Source organism: Wasmannia auropunctata, unplaced genomic scaffold (genome assembly GCF_000956235.1).
Source record: "Wasmannia auropunctata unplaced genomic scaffold, wasmannia.A_1.0 LD336000.1, whole genome shotgun sequence".
Taxonomy (NCBI): Eukaryota; Metazoa; Arthropoda; class Insecta; order Hymenoptera; family Formicidae; genus Wasmannia; species Wasmannia auropunctata.
The window spans coordinates 2,631,812-2,652,028 of NW_012026890.1; the positions used below are offsets into that span (position 1 = coordinate 2,631,812).

Sequence of the window (20,217 nt, forward strand, 5' to 3'; positions counted from 1 at the left end):
AATGGGTGGAACAATAATTAACTCGTTCTAGCTCAACTAGGTAATAGCTTAGGAGATTCGTTCCAGCTCAAGTCGTCGCATCGTCTATAAGATCGCTAACTAAGATCCGTACTTGAGCAGTGCTATAACGACGTAAAATTGCGTACGAAGTTTCTAGGACCCCGAGGGAACCACCCGGTGATAGTAACATAGCGCGACAGCCGTTTGTTCCGTCGCGCAGTCCTGGCGCGATACTTAACGCCAGGCGGAAGAGAAAGTCACGCCGCGCGGTTTCCTACCTTTTTTTTACGCCATTGAATCCTTTTCGCCTTTCAACTCTATACGGTACCTTATCGCGCTTACGAATCGAAGGCGGCGGCGGCGGTGGCGGTATCCGCTCGTTTGCAAAGGGAAGAAGACGCGTGGGCGCGCTCAGCTCTCAGCCACCTTGCGTCGCCGAAGAAGTCGTCAGCCGCCCTCTTCGGGACTTTACGACTGTCGGGTGTAAGCCGGTATTTAACGCTAGTAAATCAAGCGGCGGCCGATTCGACTTTTATGACGGCTAATGATCGACGCGCGCGGCCGGGCGTGCATCCGATGCATCCGCGCGGCGGCGTCGGCTCTCGCGCGCGTAATTACAAGCGGGATATTTGCATGTATTAGGCCGAGATGCGTACAATTAAGTCGTGTGTGTACTCCGGTTAAGCGTATGGGCTCTCGTCTGTAACAGTACGTCGGAGAATTACCACTTGTCATTATCGTTTACTTACTGCCATTATGTTACCGGGAGATTTCTCGCGTGCATGCACATTGCACACACGCGATTCGTCATGTCTACGAGAGGAAATGATACAAGTTACATGTGCGGGGTGTTTTAGAAATTGCATACTTCGAGTCCTTATTACCAATCGTATATATAGAGATGGTCTTGTTTGTCATCTTTTGGCAAACCGATCTTCTATACAGTCTCTTTCTCCCTCGAGAGACTTTACTGGGCGCAAAATTTCTCAAAGTTGTTTAAGTTTCGGCGCATTAAGTGTATTTTCTATCTAAACTTCTTTAATGAAATACATTGGTATAACGAATAAAAAAGGTACAAGACAGAGATTATCGCTGTCAGATATATTTACAAGCTTTTACATACCAATAAATCCTTTCGCACATGTAGTGGCACGGCAATTAATATCGCGAAAACAGGTGTAGCTGGGCGGTGCGTTTTCGAGAAAAATAATTAATCGTCGCGCCTTCCGGCGTAATGATTCGCTGCTAAAGGCGAGAAATTTCATGCCGAGGTACGGGAATCTCTTCGGCTCGTTCCGTCCCGCCAATTAAGAAGAGACACGATATCCAACGCGCGATCCCGCAAGGTAACGAAGCTCGTTTGGTATACGGGCGTACAGCGTTCCGACTTCCCGGCTACGCGATTCGTCCACTTTCGTTTTCACCTTTCTCGGCCAGTTATGCTAATTTCATTCCTCCCCTTCTTCTCCTTCCTTTTCCCGACTGTCAACGATAATATTAGACCATTAAATCGGCGTCGTCCGCGCGCATCCGGTCGCAATCCCAGGCCCCTCGTAGCCGAAGATGAAAAACGGCGAGTGGAGGCACGGTTCGGCGCGGCATATGCAAATATTTCAGGCTTGTACCTACGTCGTGTTAAGTGATTTTTAAATAACACGCGATACCCGCCGCTCGCGAAGCATAGCCCGGACGTTATCGCGCAATATCTAATGCGAGAAATTCTCCGTAATATGAGTATGATTCCGATGCGTATTTCAGAAAGAAAATCTCGCGCAATTAATGAATCTTATGCTACTTACTTAGTAAAGAAGTTGCAGTGCGACTACGATGTTTATACTACATTGCTAGAAAAATTTCTAACGATAGAATTATGCATGTTTTACGCATATTATTATTTGTGTCATGTTAAAAGAATTAATATTCTAGGATACATTAAGGAAATTTTAAAATTAAAACGACTTTTTGTTAAGTGATTTAATAATGCACTTTATTTATTCAGTGGATTAATCGGATTAAATCATATGTTTACTTTTCTCATTATATATATATTTTTTTTTGTTTGATAGCTTGTATATGTACATATGTATATTATATACATATATGTATATATATAGCTATCAAAGCATGTATGAATAAGAATAATAAAATAGATAATGCATCGAATATTTTTCAAAAAAAATAACGTAACACGACGGTACGCGCTTTTGATTGGTCCAGCGATCACGTCCTCGCCGTGATCTCGGCGACCTTGAAACTGTGGCTACCACAACATCGGCGAATAACCTCAACTGGCCTCATCCCTTCGTCCTTCCTCACCTCCCTTGTTCGCCGGCCAATCTCATCCTACGTTGGTCCGATCTTAAGCATCTTCCACACCGGAAATTTCCACTAAAAATTTTAGACATAATAAGAAGCAAAATATTTCTTGTATAACCTAATAATAACATATGTAAAAAAAATTATTAAAATTTGTCCATGTTCAACATAAATATTATAACGAGCTAATAGTATCAAAGTCGCATAGAGTAGCCGCATTCGGTCGGTCCTTCGGAAAAAGCGTCTTGGTGACTGGTACTCCAACAATTCGTTGGCCGTCAAGTGCAATTGAAAGCTTTCTTCTGGTCCTCTCGATATACCGCGCATACATTCAAGACACTTCAACATGAAACAAAGTGTTCTCGCATTGATGAGTGTTTTAGAACGGCGATGAAAGAGTGCTTTGAAGTGTGGCATACGTTCCGTAATTTACACAGTAGTCGAATGGCGTTAATACAAGACATTCCGTGCGCTTAAGTTCTTCTATTTTTACTGTACTTCTCACGTACTAGTTGTTTATTAAATTGGTATATACTTTCTAAATATTTTCTTATCGCATCTTGGGATAAAAATACTGCGAGCTCCGCGAATCGATTTGCATTCTGTTGCGAGTATTGTTCCATTATTCCACAATCAGACTAATTTCATGTCGGCTTAATCGAAAACAGATTATACACGCGCATGCTCGACGCAGAGCGCAGTCGAGAGAGATCTTATCTTGTTATCTCGCGCTAAAGTGGGGTTGATTGGCAATCAATTATAAATTATTTAAACGTACTATGAAATTCCCGAGACCTCTCAGAAATCGAAACGATTCCCAATGGCGCCTCATACGTATTCGTCGCGCAACTTCCGCGCGCGTACGCGTACACGTATATGGGTCAGTGAGGCGATCAGCATCGGCGTAAACTCTCCTCTTATCGATCGACGGCTTATCGAGAGTAAACACGGAAAGACTTTCGTAGTACTACGAAGATAAGGGACCGCCTACATTGTCGGGCGTCCATTCATTCCGCGTCGATGCCTGTTCTAATTAGCGCTCGGCTTTGACGGTGTCGATTAAAGAGAGACAGAGAGAGCTTATCATTTGCCTTCGGGTCGATCGGATGTTGTGGAATCGTTGTTTTACAGTTGCTTGTTTCACAAAGCGCTGCGCAGGGACTCGTAAAGCTAGCCCTCAATCGAGTTACGATCCGCTCTGCGATCCGCAGGATCGCCGAAGCCATTGACCATTGCGGAAGGCATCGAGAGAGACCGTGAGGAGTCTTATAAGATTCCGATATGATCTCCCTGGTAACAATTTTTCGCGAGATTTCTGCGACATCTTCCATGTAACTTCGAGTAAGAAAGGCAGAAAGGCCCGTGTAACGTTGTCAAGTTAGAGGAAGGGCATATCCACTTTCTATTTAATAAAACTCGCGTCCCCGGCTACGAGGAAGTTTGAAAGAGAGCGAGGTATCGCGGAATTTTTAGGGAAAATTTCATGAAAACTTGTTGCTCTTTTCACTCTACCGAACTCTTGGTACACTTCGTATATGGTATATTCGTCTGGGAATAGAGTTTTGTAGGACTTCCTCCCTTTATGCGCGCCTCGGGACGAGTTCGTTAAATTTCTAACGCATCCATTTCCTGCGCATAATGCGCATTACTGTATACCATTCCTTTCTCAAGGAACGTCAAAATTTACTCTTTAATATTTTACGCAAACATTGCCGCGAGTGACTGTCTCAAGTATTTATGCTAAGGGAAACCAGCCGTCATTTGTTCACGCGTATTTGTGTAACACGTATACGGAGGGGGTGGTGGGGGCGTGGGGGAGGACGCGAGAAAGCCATTTGCTCGCTGAAAAATATTCTGGTAGCGACGGCGGTAACTGGAAGCAATAATTTCTACGGCGACTTCGCGACATTCCGGTTTTTTCTTCTTCTCCTCCTCGTACGCGCGCGCGCTGGTACATACTCTCTGGAGTGGCCGGCCGGACGACATCGTAGGGGAAGGAATGCAAACACACGGACGGAACTGTGTGCGCATTGCTTATGTGCCCACGTGGGTGGTTGGCTAAAGTGGGTGGCTGCTTGACCGGCTAGGCCGATCGGTGGGAGAGTGTGCTGCTTCAAGTGCCCACTATATGTAGGTATACGCCTGGCTCCGCGAGCTGTAACTTCTGGTTTACCTTTCCGTCGACCTTCGAGACGTCGAGTCGAACAGACATCTCCCACGATCGGAGAACACCATGCACGGACGTAAATTATTACGACGATTTAATAAATAGCGGAATTTATAGGATTGATTACGACAAATAATTGTAATTGCACATTTGGCAAAATATAAATTTCAAATATCTGTTATTTAGTTACGGTATCTAAAGTTGATCCTGCTGGTTTGAATTTAATAGTATGAAATATTTCGTTACAGTTTGATGTTTAGAAATTGCGCATTTCGTTAGACCGACGGTGGAAAATATAAAACAGCTTAATAGTAACGGTAATTCCGTATAACATAATAATAATCCGCGACATGACGCGGATTATTTGCCGAACGATTGCGTGACACCGTCGTTGTATCACACTGCTGATACGCGAGCAGCTCGACGGAGCCATTAAAACTTGAGCCATAATAACACTCGGCTTCGCACGCACCTTTTGCTCCACGTGGCGGCGATAACGTTCGTGAAAACGCTGCTGCTCGACTTTATGGCGCGCGATACAGCGACTTAACAACCGGGACGATACGTCGGGGAAGATACCGCGATCTAAGGAACTCGCAGAAACGATAGTCGTGTTTGTCTTCGACTCGAAACGCTCTAGTTTTACATATAATAACATACTGTCAGACAGTACGATTATTTGAAAAAATGTATGATAAAGATGTATATTTAATCACGAATATTTTTGTTTCATTTTGCCGTAAAATATCGGAATGTCTAAAATAAATTATTTTGTATATTTAAAATTAAAATATATAAAAGAAGAGTAGAAGGGTTAGAAGTTTAAAAAAATAGGAGTATTTTAGATCTTTCCGTCTCTTCGTCTGAATTTATTCTTGTACAAATTAGGTCTACGATTCTTTTCGCTTTGTATTGGTTATCTGTGAAGAGCGCGCTACAATCTAGGTCAAAATAGACTACGTCGGTGTGTGCGCTTGAACGAAATTCTCGATTAATTAAAGCGTCCATCTAGCGTTGCGAGTTAAGAGCATTTCGGAATGATGCAACTCAAGCGCAATCAGCAGTTCCTGCGAGCCGATGCGACCTCGCCTCGCGGCGTGCATCTTAATTACTTTCGCAAATACACGCCGCTATAGACCGGGAGACAAATTGCATTCCTCGGCGGGGCCAATCGGCGTGCAATTATGCGACGTCTCATAACTCAGATCTTCTTCCTCCTCGCGGCTCCATTGTTCGCCGACCTTGCAGCACGACCGGCACCGACACGGCACGGCCGTCGTCGATCGCGGGGGACAAGCCCTCCCTCGAATCGTCCCCGTTCGCACGCGAACAAACGAGCGCACGTGCAAATCTCGCTCCGTGCAAACGACCTCGCGTTATACCGGCGCGGCGCGACGCGCGCGGCGCGGCCAGCGTAGGACGCGCGGCGCGGTGCTGATCCTTTTCCGCGTGGGGATATCCTGCGAACTTTTTGTATAACGTACGCGCGGCACGGCGTGGGCGTCGTGCCCACGTTCTCCAATGTTCTCTCCGCCGTGTTCTCCAGAACTCTCCGGCACTCTCCGCGGCCGCTCTTCAGCTCGCTCTTCGCTGACAGATCGTTGAAATCTTGACGGAAATCTCGGTTGTTTTAAGCCCTCGCACTATACGGGTTTTCTCCTCTCACTTTTGCATACCGTGATACATCTACGAGAATGCTGCATGTAAAATAAGACGGATTTTGCCCGTGCCTTTTAATCTTTTATGTTTCATCTGACGTATTCCATTAGCCATACGCATGCGATATGAGCTATCTTTATTTATTATACTTTTGCATCACGGAGAATCAGGTTTGTGACACTGGACACATTACTAATGTCGTGTACTTTGGTTCAAACTTCGTCGTGGCTATAACTAGAAACGACAAAGTGCAATTCACGACTTATTGTTTAACTCAATTTTTTTTTACATCTGGTGCACCTCAACTTGTGAAATAGATATTTCCGATAGTCGTTTCCGCCCGAGGGAACTAATTGAAGCAGATAAGACGTGACGCGAGTGATGTTAATCGTTTCAATGTTACGTAAAATTCTATTTTTCTTATCAGATAAAAACGCATTCGACGATTTTCTGTCGTTGCTATTATGAGCGAAACCGCCAATGAGGTGCAATAGTCGCGGACCAGGAAACTCCATTTGCCGTAATAGACTCATTGTTCGGTCGCGCACGTGACGCTCATACGTATAAAGCGCCGGTGCGCCGCGAGATTAGCCGCATCGATAAGCGGATTAATTAAACACCGAATTAGGACGGACTGTGCGCTCCAGCTCTAATTAACCCGGATCGTTTAAGATTGCGATCACGCGGGATCACCTGCGACGCCTATATAATACTTCTTCGACCGTTATCTGCGCCGATATCACTGGTTGTCGCTTTAACGTGCGACGAATCACACGTCCGTTTCGTTACATAAGCACAGATGGCATATACATATTACGTCGCGACGACAAATGTCAACGTCATACCCGCGCGGCTTCGTAAATTCCAGCAATGCTCCGAAACGCATCAATCATGTTTCCCATATATTTGTGAAAACTCGACAATCTTGGGCAACTTTTGATTTCTTAATACTTGTGAATTTTGAAAATATACTTAAAATTATACTCTAGTATAACATAAAAAATCTCAACTAAATATACTACATACTTAGTACACTTTGAATACTTTCAGTTATTATGTTAAAATAAGTTTTGCGCATAGTGTGTGCGATTTAGCGTTAAATTCTACTCAAGACAGAGATTTTGCTCCATAGCGAATAAAGACGCATTGATCTAAATGCAAAAATAGATTTGTATCTGATCAGATTATTTTCGACCGCAGATATCGTCGGTTTCAAGTTCACAGCGTAACTTTATCGGCTTCGTAAACTTGAAAGGTGCTGAAATAGTAATACTGTTTAATAGTAAATGAAGAAACGTCTTTTCGCCGTCGTCGCTGTTGTAATTTACCTCGTCTACAGCTGCGTCGAATGTTCTTATTGAATACGCAAACATAAAACGCGCGGCCTTCGTCGCCATCGCTGTAGCAAACTTCGCCGATGCGTTTGCGACGGTTCTATGATCTCGCGACCTAGAATTACGTATTATGTATGTGACGCGTGTGGATAATTATTATCGTAATTACATCCTTGATATTTAGCTGCGGGTAATAGAGAGCCCTAAGCTTATGATAAAATGAATTGCTGCGATAAGCTTACCAGACCTCCTAAGCTATTTTTGCAGCTGTTGTTCGAATTTCTTTTTATTTTTATTTATTCGTGCAGTATATTTTATTTGTTTTTTATTCATCTGCATATAATATCTCGTATTTGCATACACTGCACATAACTCTGTCTTTCTTTTCCAAATAGAAATATAATAATAATTATGCAATGGGGTTATTTTTGCAGTAACAAACATGAGTCGATTTTCTTTAAAGAGTCACTATTTAATTGGCTACATGCCAGTTTGCTTGCGTGTCCACGGTCGACCAGCCAGAGGAAAATTAATCGAATATGATCTATAGTCATCATGCCGGATGTGTTCAGTGAATCATGCGACAGCAGCCACAGTGAGCATTATTTATAGAACTATCCTAGTTGTTTTCGAGCAAAACTAGATCGTTTCTATAAAAACGTGACGAGAAGATAAGCTCTCGTTCTTTTTCTCTGTTTTTTTATAAACAATTTCAAAACATTCGGCTTTACATTCGCGATACCAAATATTATCTTCATCGCTATTGAATTTATTTTGTTCGTCAAAACATACATGTCCATCTGTCTCCGAGATAAATTTACATCAGCCGATTGCATCCGATCGATCACTCCGCGCCGTTTGCATGGCTCGCGAATAACGGCGAACGTCCGAGATTGGAAAAAAAAAAGTTCAATGCTCCGCTTCTCTCGTGTACCCCCGATATCGTTATTGCGCGGCGGCTTTTTACTCCCAACTGAACAGGAAATGGAAAAGCTTCCTTTCTTCAATCCTTCATATCCTTGCATATCATGAGCATTGGTTACGCAAGCGGGGGTAGCGCCGTTGCACAGCTGCGACAGAAAGCCCCCTTTTGCGGTTTCTGCTGTCGGTGGTCTCTACCTCTCTCTCTCTTTCTCTCTCTCTTTCTCTCTCTCGGCGAGAGAGGTTTTACGACGTCGGTACGACACGAAGGCGAAGACGAAGAGCACGCCGAGGTGCTCACGGAGGAGAACGGCACATGCGACGCACGTCTCCCGGTGACTCGTGAGCGTGGATCGTGAGTGTGCCGCGGCTCCGCCGTGTGCGCACAACAGCGGCCAGTCGGCGTACGTGCACACGTGTGAGCGCACGTACGCCAAGCGTATACGCGAGCGCGCGTTGAAAAGAAATACGGATAGGGACAGGCAGGATATGGATCCCGAAAAGATCAGTTTCAGATATCTCTGTTTGGGATGCCGCGAGACCTGGTGATTGCGGTAAAGTGGAGCGATCTTTTATTCCATACGAGATTCGCATTAACGTCGCGTAAAATTGCGCTTCCCGAAAGATTTCTCTGGATCAAGTTGAATTATCTCGATATAAAATTGATATCTCACTGTGGAATTGGTGCTTGTGAATAAATTTGTGAAATTAGATGGTCCAAATATTTATGTGTTATTGTGCGCAGAGTGTGCGAGAGAGTGAGTTGCGCTGCAAATAAAGAGTTTCTTTTAGAGCTGTGTGACGTTTGCGGGATGAGGATTTTGGTGTATTTAAATATTTTATATCCTCTTTTACACAGCTGATTTTAATTTGCTATAAAATCTAGATCAACACGCGCATCTGTTTTAAAAATATTTATATTGTTTAATAGATATCTCAATTTAAATAAAAAGAAAATGGATATTAGATAAAAATATCTCGATAATTATTATTCTTAATATTTTATCTAACAAATTCTATATTGTTTTACATTAATAATGTTTTACATTAATAGACAGTTTGCAAATCGGTAACAGTCGGTAGCAAATAAAACGCGCAACATCTAAAGCAATTTTTTAATACCGGTTGTATTTTAAAATCAATTTGATGCAGCTGCATTCCTAAGATGAATAAAAGATTTCGAGAATAGAGTTTATATTGATAGACGGGTTTCGATAGTTATTTCCATTCGATAATTGTCTATTCTATTTGCCTTGAATATCGATTTGCGCATGCAGACATTTGGACTGAATAATATATCATTCGACATGTTCAAAGCACGGCACAAAGTTCAAAAGCATATAGAAATGTATATTAATAAGTTTCTTACAAATGTTGTTATTGAGTTATGCTCGTTCAAATGTCGCCGATGAATCGCATATCGATTTCTTATATTCAACAAAAAAAACCACACGATATATGTATGTGTCAGCCGATTGCATGTGTTATGACGCAAAAGTTCAAAGGGCGATATAATTATGATATTTGCATTAACTGTTACGAGATAAATTGTAGTCGAAACTGGCAGAATCAAAAAGAGAGTGTAATCCGATTATATCCGGCTGGTTATCGCCCGACAGAATTATGCATTCAGCCATACTTCGATGTTGATGCGTAGCAGACGCGTGGGCGGTGACGATCTTGAATTACTGTTGAGAGACGTTATTATCCTACGAGGAAGTTATTGGTCCATGAAATCTCCCGTCCCGTTTCAAGATTTAATTATATACGAAAGTGAAACACTCAACTTTGTTATTCAAAATGCTGACTTTTTTCTAATTTTATAATAATTGGCATACCAAAGCCGCGAATTTAGAAAATTTGAATTGAAATAAGTATCATCATATCCAATAAAATTTCTACAGCGTTCACTGGTTTTATAAGAAATGAATAATGCCTTTATTATAAATACGCAGAAGAGAGATAAATTATGTAATAAAATTAAATTAATCGAGATTATCGCCAATATTTCATAGAAACAACGGTATGGCAAAATTATTATTTCGGTATAATAAAATTATAATTAATTTTCTCTCTAGTAATTTACTTAATTAGGATAGAAATAACACACTTAATTTTCTAAAGGGAATCGTATACCATGAAATTAGATACTCTTGTCTATTTTAAATTCCTGGAAAATTGAGGACTTTGCTACGATAGTATCTCACGTAGAGGGAAAGTATAGAGGCTTCTTTATTCATGTCTGCTTTACGCGTGATCATTCTCACGTGTTTCAGCGACACGTAGCATAAGTTAGTAGCAATGCGTGAGAGCGATGATTGTTTGCTCATCTTACGTCACAAACGGCACTACCTGCCACTGCATAAGAGAGATAATAACGATAATGACGATGCCTTTCTGATTACAAAATGTTTCCCCATTGCATGATTACTATTGAAATTACATGCCGCAAGTTTGGGAAAATGTTTTGTGCTGAATATGTCGCCCTCGATGTCACCGTGCGCTGTATTAGTCTGACCTTTCCGGGCCACTAGAATCATCAATTAACCTTTTCGTTACTATCCCAGTGAAATGTAATACGGCTGGGACAATAACGACCCACATATTATTGTACTTCCACCAGAATGTATCACATGTATTGTAAATTATAAACATATAGTCAATTCTATAATTTTTACGGAATAACAAATTAATATTATTAACTTATAAAATTTTTTCTCAAAGTAAAGAAAGTTGTACAGATTTTTGAAAAAATGTGATAAATCTGCATTAAAATTTTTTGTTTATTACCGAGGATGCAATTTCAACTGAATTCTATTTTCTGATTAATACGAACACCTCCCCATAAAATGCACGATTTCGCGCCGAAATAATAACTTTGTCATATCGCGTTATTGTGTTTCAATGAGATATTGGCGATAATCTCGTAGCATTAAACCGCTGTAGCACTTTGTCCCGCCGCGTCATGTCGCGTCGTGTCCCGCGATAGAATCGACACCCTCATTTAAACAACACGATATTTCGCTCTCCCGTCGCCTGTCATGTCCCGGGCGTCCCGGTACCGTCGCACCGGTGGAAATTCTACAGTTTATTGTTGGCCCCGATAAACGTCGCGCGCGTACATACATACATACATACATATCTGCAAAAGCACGCCGATTGCATGCCGTGAGAAACGGTACTCGAGGTGTAGGTATCCCTTGGCCGATGTGCTCGCGAAACGTGCGCGGCCCGATCGCTTAAAGAGGAGACTTCGTAGCACGAGCACGAAGCGCGGAGTACAGACATGTAGCCTGAATTTCTTTCGTGAACAAATGGCGACAGCGGGAACGGCCGGCCGTGCGCATAGCGAGCCGGAGCTCGGAGTTGATGCGGACGTTGAGGTTTTGCTCGTAGCCCGTAATCCCCCACCAGGGCTCGTTTGCTCAGGAAATGGAAGATCTCCGGCTCGCAATTTTCGGTCTAACAAAGAGTGATACACTGCAGGGTTTATCTCCGTTAGCCGCTGTCATAAAGAGAGACTCGCTTTACTTCTAATTCTAAGCCCGTTCTTTTACGATTGTTCGTGATATTTCTTAACTAAATGTTCAGATATGAAAATGAGAACGCTTTTTGCCTTCCACTCGCTTTCTCTCTCATCTTTCTCGCATCTTGATTCTGAAATGAAAAAAAATTCCCGTCAGAATTTATCGATCATCTTTTAAGTTCGTACAATTTCAACGGCATTAATGGAAGCTTCGATTTTTCATCAACATCCATTTTGTTTTTGAGCGATAATTATTTTTTGATCCCAACATTACACAAAACATTTCCATTTCTATTTTGCTTCTCCAATGTTACGTAGGAATGAAATTTTTTTACACACAGCTATTTGCATTTCACCGGTGCACCCGCAGTCGGGAATATCCCAGGATTACAATGCATTCGGTCCGCGAAAAAAGGGAAGCGTTCCTCTGTTAAATCGGAGCTGTACAAATGTCGAGGTTTCGCTGCCGGTATAATCTCGATCTTGCGCGCCAGGTCGTTTATCCTCCCCGAAGCGATACTGCGAAGCAGAGGAGTCGTCCGGCTTCGCTCTCCCTCGCGTGATCTACCACGTCCGTATGTATTTTAGAGGGTCGCCGTTCACAAGCTGACAACAGGAAGTCCTTGCGCTCTCTCTCTCTCTCTCTTTCTCTCTCTTTCTCAACATATTAGAGGTAACCAAACTTCGAACAATCGGGATTTTGAACGTCCGCTTCCCTCGATTGTCTGACGAACCGAGGTCGGTGACAGATAAATACGGAGTGCCATCTCGTGAAAGATCTCCGCGCTGGTAACGGCAACTGATCTCAGATATTAGCCAGATGAGTCGTTGAATAGCCTCGCGAGAGGTGTGTTTACGTCGGAGTAAACATATCGTTGGTTATTACAGCCGCCCGCGCGAGGAAAACGCACCAGCCGGGAAACGAAAAGTCGGGAGAGATTATCTCGCTCCTGCGGTGCCCGCGAAAGGCTAGAAGTGACATCTTTCCGAGTGCATCGGGCGTGCAGCGTCATTTACGCGCCGCGAAATATATAGGCGGGATGGTCGGTTTAATGCCCTGAACGCGAGCGATAAACCTTCCAGTCATTCGGTCTGACGTTACCGGAGGTTCGCGCGCGCCGGATAAAGAGACGTGAACGAAATTGTGGAGCACAATTACCGTTACGAACGCGAGCAAAACGTATCGCGAATCCTATCGCGGGAAACGGTGACTTTTAGTGCTATTATTATTATTATTATTATTATTATCACCGCGGCGTAATTCATAACTTGCATTTGTTCACGCGATAGTGCGTGGAAGTTCGGGGAACATTTATTAGCCCCCACCGACGAACTGCTTGGGAACCCGCGGTGGACTGAACATTTTCGCATTAACATTAACCCGCGAGATTAATGGCACGCGGAAATCCTCGCGGCACGCTGGAAAGAAACTGCGAGAGATCGTAATCGGCCAGATCGGGGGACCGTGTGTCGTGAGAACATCGTCGTTCGGCCGTTCACCGTCGTTGTCACCAAGAAACCGTACACATTTTGTGCGCTCGATACATCGATATCCTCGCAACGGCTCGAAATCTAGTACGCGCTCCGAAACGCGATACACCGCAAACGGAAGTGCCGATCGAAGAGAGAGAAAGAGAGAGAGAGAGAGAGAGAGAGAGAGAGAGAGAGAGAAAAGGGCAATGAGTCCTTGGTCATTCGGCGTGAACGTTGAAATGAGTTAGGCTTCAAAAATAAGGATTCGAAAATGACCTTTTCGTAGACTAACAAGCACAGTACTTACAAGACTTGTAAGTACTTTAACCCGTAAAACTATTTACAGTCCGTGACGGAGGTACTTTTTTTGCTCAACTTTTGTATATTCTTGTTTTTCTCAATAGCTCAAATGTTATTGATTTAAAGGCAATAGTTTCAGAAAAAAAGAATCTAAGTTGATGGTTATTGTGCGTCAAAATTATGAAATGCAATTTTTTTAAGTAACTTATTCTTTTGAATTGAAGATTAGCACGCAATAAATAAGCTGTTTTGAGCGAAGTAATTTTAATAATAGTCTCTTTGCCAATTAATATGATGCTATTGTACTATTGAATAAGAAATGTTTTACCTTTGAAAGAACCGTGAAGGGATATATATAAAGTATTCAAGGTCCCTCTTATTTCGAAAGGGAGAAATATGTCAATGCGCCGTGAGCGAACACGTGAGACGAATTGATGTCGTTTTCAAAGTTCTTGAAAGGATTCCGCGGTTTATCGACGAAGTCACGCGAATTCGAGGCGTGGATTTTGTACGTCGAAGTCGGGACGCGAGGAAAATATTACTACGGGTTTACCGAATGGGCCAATAAATCTTCAGGCTTAATATTGTCCGCACGAAAAGTGCTGCCAGCTTTCGAATGCATTATCGGCGATCAGTAATTATCGAGATATTACGTACGAATTATTTATAATTAAAGATATTTATTTTATATTTATATACACTTTTTATCGAACAAATTCTCTCGCAATTTATTAAACGTTGACTAAATATAATACAATTTATTCACGAAGATTTATAAATTGATAATAATAATGTGCTATAATAACAATAATTAAAATATTTACTGATATATTAACTATGTAATTTCATAGTCAATATATGCATGAATTATTTTGATAAAGAGCGGAAATGCCACGACGAAAATCTCAATGAAAAATCGGATGCGATGTGCCATGTGTCAGTGCAATTTCGTATGAGCTGCTCCGGATATATACGTTTCCAGTCGAATGGAGACTTGAGCAGCGGCGATGAATGATGGACCGACGTGACCAGTTGGTGCAACGACGGCATCCCCGACGATGAAGAGTGCAGAACCGGCCGCGCGTCGTCGTGGCCATTATCGGGCGACCTTCTCTCGCACTTTGCTGCGCGTCATCGACTATTTATGTGTCTAAGAAAGAGCTTTTGAGAACCACCCGCAGAAACAAGAGAGAGAAAACGGGGCTCGGCTCGTGACATTTGAAGGAGCGAAGGGAAACGAGGCTCTCTTTCTCTCTCTCTCTCTCTCTCTCTCTCTCTCTCTTCTCGTCTTCCTCTTCGATCCTTTTTCTTCTGTTCGGTTTCTTCCGCGCAGCGTACGAGATAAAGAGACGTCGGGGAAGTTCGACGCGAGGAATGCCCGCGGGATGAAGGCCAAGATACCACGGAAAGAACTGGACGACCTCTTCGACGAGGTACGCGGTAAGATCGCACGAGATAGGAGATACGGCCGCGCGGCATCGGATCCGATGGGACTTCAATTCGGCGCGCGATCGGCGCGGCGCTTCCTCCTCGACGCGCCCCGCGATTTTTGCGATCGCGCGATTAGTCCTCGCGCGGCATCGTCGCTCGAAGACAGGACGAGGCCGATTGGCATGCCAACACTTCGTCGGCACGTCAAGCGTGTTTAATTTTAATGACGCGGGAATAACGAACGCGTCATGACGTGGCTCTCGGGGGGGAACGAAGAAGAGTAGAGAGTGCCAGTGCTTTTCTTCTGAATATAATAAGTGTTTCGTACTTTTATTCTCGTCCGGATCTTCTTTCCTTTTTAACTGATATCACTCGTTGAAATTATTTAAATTAAATAATGGCGCGTTTTATTAAAAATGACCGACGACAGCGTTAACCGAGGCAATTTATTACAGGAACGGCGGCACTTTTTCGGCGGATAACACGAAAAGTGCGAATCGTAAGGTATGAAATACGACAGCGAGAGATCCGCCGTCGGATCCCACTTGTCAGCACGCTTCGAATTACAGCGAAATTCCAAGAACTTCCCGATGCACCCGCAAAACCTCAGCTAGAGAAGCGGCGAGTGTCGTCTCGGTTGTCGGGTAACGTTGCGCGCCACGCTCGACGTATACATTGTCGCGAAACTCGCGCGTGCTAGCACGCTTTCACGCTCCGACGGACACTTGATCCTGAAAAATTTCGCGAAGCGTTTAATTCGCGAGAGAACGATGTCGCACGCAAACGAGATGACGTCGCTGTGGCTCCGCGTCGTCTAAAACCCTTTTGCGGATAACGGGGAACAAAAAGCGGAACTGCGCCGCGTTGCATTACCGCCGCGATGCAATCAATTTCCGCCGCGTGCTCGAGTCGATCGAGCGCGTGGGGATTCGCATGGGGATTACGTGATAGATAACAATCGATCTTCTCGATTGCGATAGGCAATTCAATAGAGTACAGGGAAGAAGAGCGGTCCGCGCTGATAATTAAAGATCTCTTTCTAGCAATAAATAATACGTAAGAATTGTATAATCATGATTATTATTAATATAAATATAAGAAGTACTTTAGACTGAACTCTTGAAATTTATTTCAATAGCCATATTCTGATAACGTTTAACTCTTTGACTTGTATATTTGGATAAAATAATTTTAGTTAAATTAAATTCATCACGAGAATTTTATCTACTCTATATTATTTTTATAAATTATATAGATATATACTGCTTTCTTGTATTATAAGATATACGTTAAACTATTTATTGGCAATGAATAGCGAAAAATTAAAAATTATTCTATCGAGGATTTTTTAAATATTATTATAATAAGAGGCAATACCTTAAATTGCAACTGCAATTAATTGAAGTTTTAAATTACAGGCGCGGAGAAAGCTCCGCTGGTATGTTATCTGTGAATCTAAATGATTCTACAACATAAACAGCTAAGTTTTCGCTACGTCACGGTGCGGGCCATACGATTCATTATGAACAACAGCGTCGGAAGAGAGTTTTGTTTCGCAACATTGCGCTTTATCCTCCTGTGTAAATCGCGATTTAACTGAAGCGCCATTTAAACCGCGCCTTTGTTTACGATGAAAACGATCGCGCCCCGCACACGCGTTGTTCCGCTGCACTGTATCCGGTAGTCGACCTCCGCGTAGATCGCCCGGATCGTCACGTGAATGCATGCCACGGATCTGACGTATCTGACGATCTCGATCGTGCTGGATCACTCTCAGCGTAGCGTCAGTGAAAGACGGAGGCTAAATCACAGTGGCCCGTTAGTCTCGATCGTGCACGTTTATGTGAGCTCATAGGATCGGCGTCCTATACGCACACAAAAGCAGTTTCCCATTCGGTCTCTCGCACATCGAGATTCACGTACATCCGAGATTCTGTCTGGAACACATATCGGGTGTAACATAAATTTTTCCTCATGTTGATTTTTACTATTTTTCACATAAACTTTATGTGTAGAGAAAGTTATAAATTCCTTATACATAATATCTTTTTCCACATAAAAGATGCCATTACATTTGTAATAGAAATTTTATGAAATTTACTCGATAAATTTACACTTAATTTTAATTTTTTGGCACATTTGCATCTTGTTGTATTCTTATAGAATTTCTATTAAAAGTTGTAAACATAAAATATAAAATAAATATATTTGTTTCACTCAACTCTGTTAATAAATTATTATTATTATACCATATAATATCACTTATTGTACACGTTATATAATATCAGTAATTGTAAAAAAAATTTAGATTACGGTGGACAAAGAAATTTTCAAGAAATTTCTGAAAAATCTAAAGAGAGAGAATTTCCAAGTCACCATATACGTGAGTGTACAAATACCAACTGTTTTCCCAATCCATTCCGCGAGTGTCACTTTGACCGACACGTGCACGCGGCCCGTAGATTTAATACCGCGCGATGCGCGCGGTAAGAAGAGCTCCCGAAAAATGCATCCTTTAATCGCGGCGTGCAATCTGCGGGAGATTACACGACGCGACGTGAGATATTATTATATACAATGTGGCCGCGATTGCGAGGGGAATGCCGTGGCGGATGTAAATTAGCCTCATTCCTCGCGAAATTAATTCCGAGACCGTGGCAATCGGGCGCGCCGATTTGACATGGGTGAAAAATTTTAGATTGACTCCCCGCAATTCGCCCCGGCCGCAGTTCGCGCTCGCACGGGGGCCCCGCACACGTCTCTCGGGGCTCTTAAAAAGGCAGCGCGTCGATTGGCAGGCACGGGCCACGCGGTTCGGAACACGCTCATGCACTCCAGAGATTCCGCTTATACGGCCCCTATTATACTCCCCCGACGCTAATTGCTATTACGGCGAGGCGTGTTGCATAAGCGCAATTATCGCATCCGCGAGCGACGCCTTTCTTGAAGGATTGCACACGCGCACGCAATCTTTCGTAGTTCGGCCATGGGGTCTACGAACTTCTATATACACCGGGCAGCCGTCAACTCGTCATCTTGACAGCCGCTATAGAATTATTAATTGCGGCGGATACACGTCGCGTGCGTGTGTGTAGTAAGCGACTGACACACATATTTTCTCATATATACAATATATATTAAAGTTACGCATATATTAAATAACACTACAATACATATACATACATAGCAAGAATACTATCATATATTTGTAATGTAGAAAAGAGAAATGTAAATTATTTTTAGCTATTTTTTTTTCTTAACTAACAAGTTTCAATTCGTTAGCACTTAGCTCGACTTCCATCTCAAGTCTGCGCTCATGATTATTTTTAACCTGACGCGTGTAGGTTTGATTGATACCATTACATTTACGGGGTAATGTGAAACTAGATAGCTAACGGTATTTCAGATTAACGTAAAATTTAGCAGGGAATGCGACCTTATTTACACGGCAATCGTGTAGGCCGGCTCGCTATTCTAATTAGACTTGTCGGGATCGGCGGAGCGGAGCGATCGGTCTCGATACAATTGTCTAGAGGCAAATATCCGAGACTAATCGAACTGTGTCATCTGATGATATGACGTGTATATGCGGGCGATCTAGTTCTTCAAGGATGCAAGTGTTCAGTAACGCGCTAGAGAGTATATGCGCATATTAATTGCCGTGAAATGGCACGCGTTTACACGCAAGGAAATCGTACTTTTACTCGCGACAAAAGGAGGAGCGATGACTACATTTCAAATAACAAACTGCTTAATTATTCTTTTTCTTAATATTTAAAAATTATTTCTAAGACAATACATTTGAAATATTTAATTATTTTATGAAAATTACGAAGAAAAATTACGTTCGACGTCTTAATCTGAAATTAAAGCGATTGACGTGTGTTCCTAATTACTCGGGAAACGTTTCATCTAATTGTATTGTTTCGTCTCTTAACGTCTTTAACAAGAAATTATGCTTTTTGCTTTAGGGCGCGCGGTTCCGAGATACCTCGCAGCAAATCCATAAACAATGGCAGGCCGATCCAGCGAGGGCATTTCCAACTGTCGGCGGCGTCACTACAAATTCGCCTTCGCCGGCATCGGGAGAGCTCTCCACGCCAAATTCCACTCCCAGCCCTAGCCCTAGTCCGACTAATCACCAAGTCACGGTAAGTACCTTGTATTGTAAATCAAATTAAGCTGAATGCAATACAATGCAGAAGTCATTGTAGTTTAATTTTAATGTTAATTCGCACAAAATTCAATTTCAAAATATAATATAATATGCGTAATTTTTTTTCAATGATTTTACGTACAGTAGTTTTTCTGGATTATTAAGAAATAGGAATTTTATAAATATCTTTGCATATTTGTATTTCTAAAAAATATTCACTCTCTCTAATTAACACTGGTATTTTAATTGCGATATATTTGCGTAATCTTATATAATATATACGTATATGCATATAGACGGAATTGACAAAATACTAAAAATTTTGATAGGTATGATTTAAAATTCGAGCAATTTTCTTCATGATGCTTTATCCGCTGGGCGAATATCGTTCTCCCAATCTCGCGTACCTCCACCGTGAAATCACGAGCGACATTTTGCGATTCCACCTGAGCTCGCGGCGCTCTGTTATATGTCTCACGAAAGGCAACGAGAAACAATTTCTTCCGACACGACCGTCGTGCAAAATGTTGAGCTGTAAGTCGCGCAGCGGGATGCGGACCAGCGACATTTCCCTCGAAAGGCCAATAAACTTTTATCTCGGTTATACGCGAAATGCGACGAAATGTCGTTGTGCCTTTTTTTTTGTGTTGCAAGCCTCGTGCAAGTACCAGGCGACACGTAAGTGCGCTGAGCCAGGGGCATCCTGAAATCCTCCGGGGTGTATCAACCACTATTTGAGATTCCGTCGTTCATGTAGGTCAGGGATTGAGGCACTGCTTTCGCAGAGCGCGATACATGCGCGGATACACACGCGAGCACGTTCAATGTGCATTTTGCATGCGTTCAATGTCGCAACCGATTTCGACCAGCAGACAACGCGCGCGACAGCTGCGTCTGAAGAATATTTTTGGTTACAAATTTTTTGCGTTTTCTC

The 20,217-nt window shown here is 42.6% G+C and overlaps 1 protein-coding gene across 12 annotated transcripts in view; it reads left to right on the top strand.

Moving 5' to 3' along the window:
• LOC105453348 (tensin-1) overlaps positions 1–20,217 on the top strand; it is a 173,683-nt gene that overhangs the window by 82,946 nt on the left and 70,520 nt on the right. For 7 of the 12 annotated variants that reach the window (XM_011695211.1, XM_011695214.1, XM_011695213.1 and 4 more), the window contains one exon: positions 19,099–19,278. In XM_011695211.1, the coding sequence (XP_011693513.1) occupies positions 19,099–19,278 (180 nt within the window). Of the gene's footprint in view, positions 1–8,778; positions 9,156–14,547; positions 15,130–19,098; positions 19,279–20,217 lie in introns of those variants that run through there. The other 5 variants (XM_011695216.1, XM_011695215.1, XM_011695218.1 and 2 more) reach the window with 5 other exon arrangements.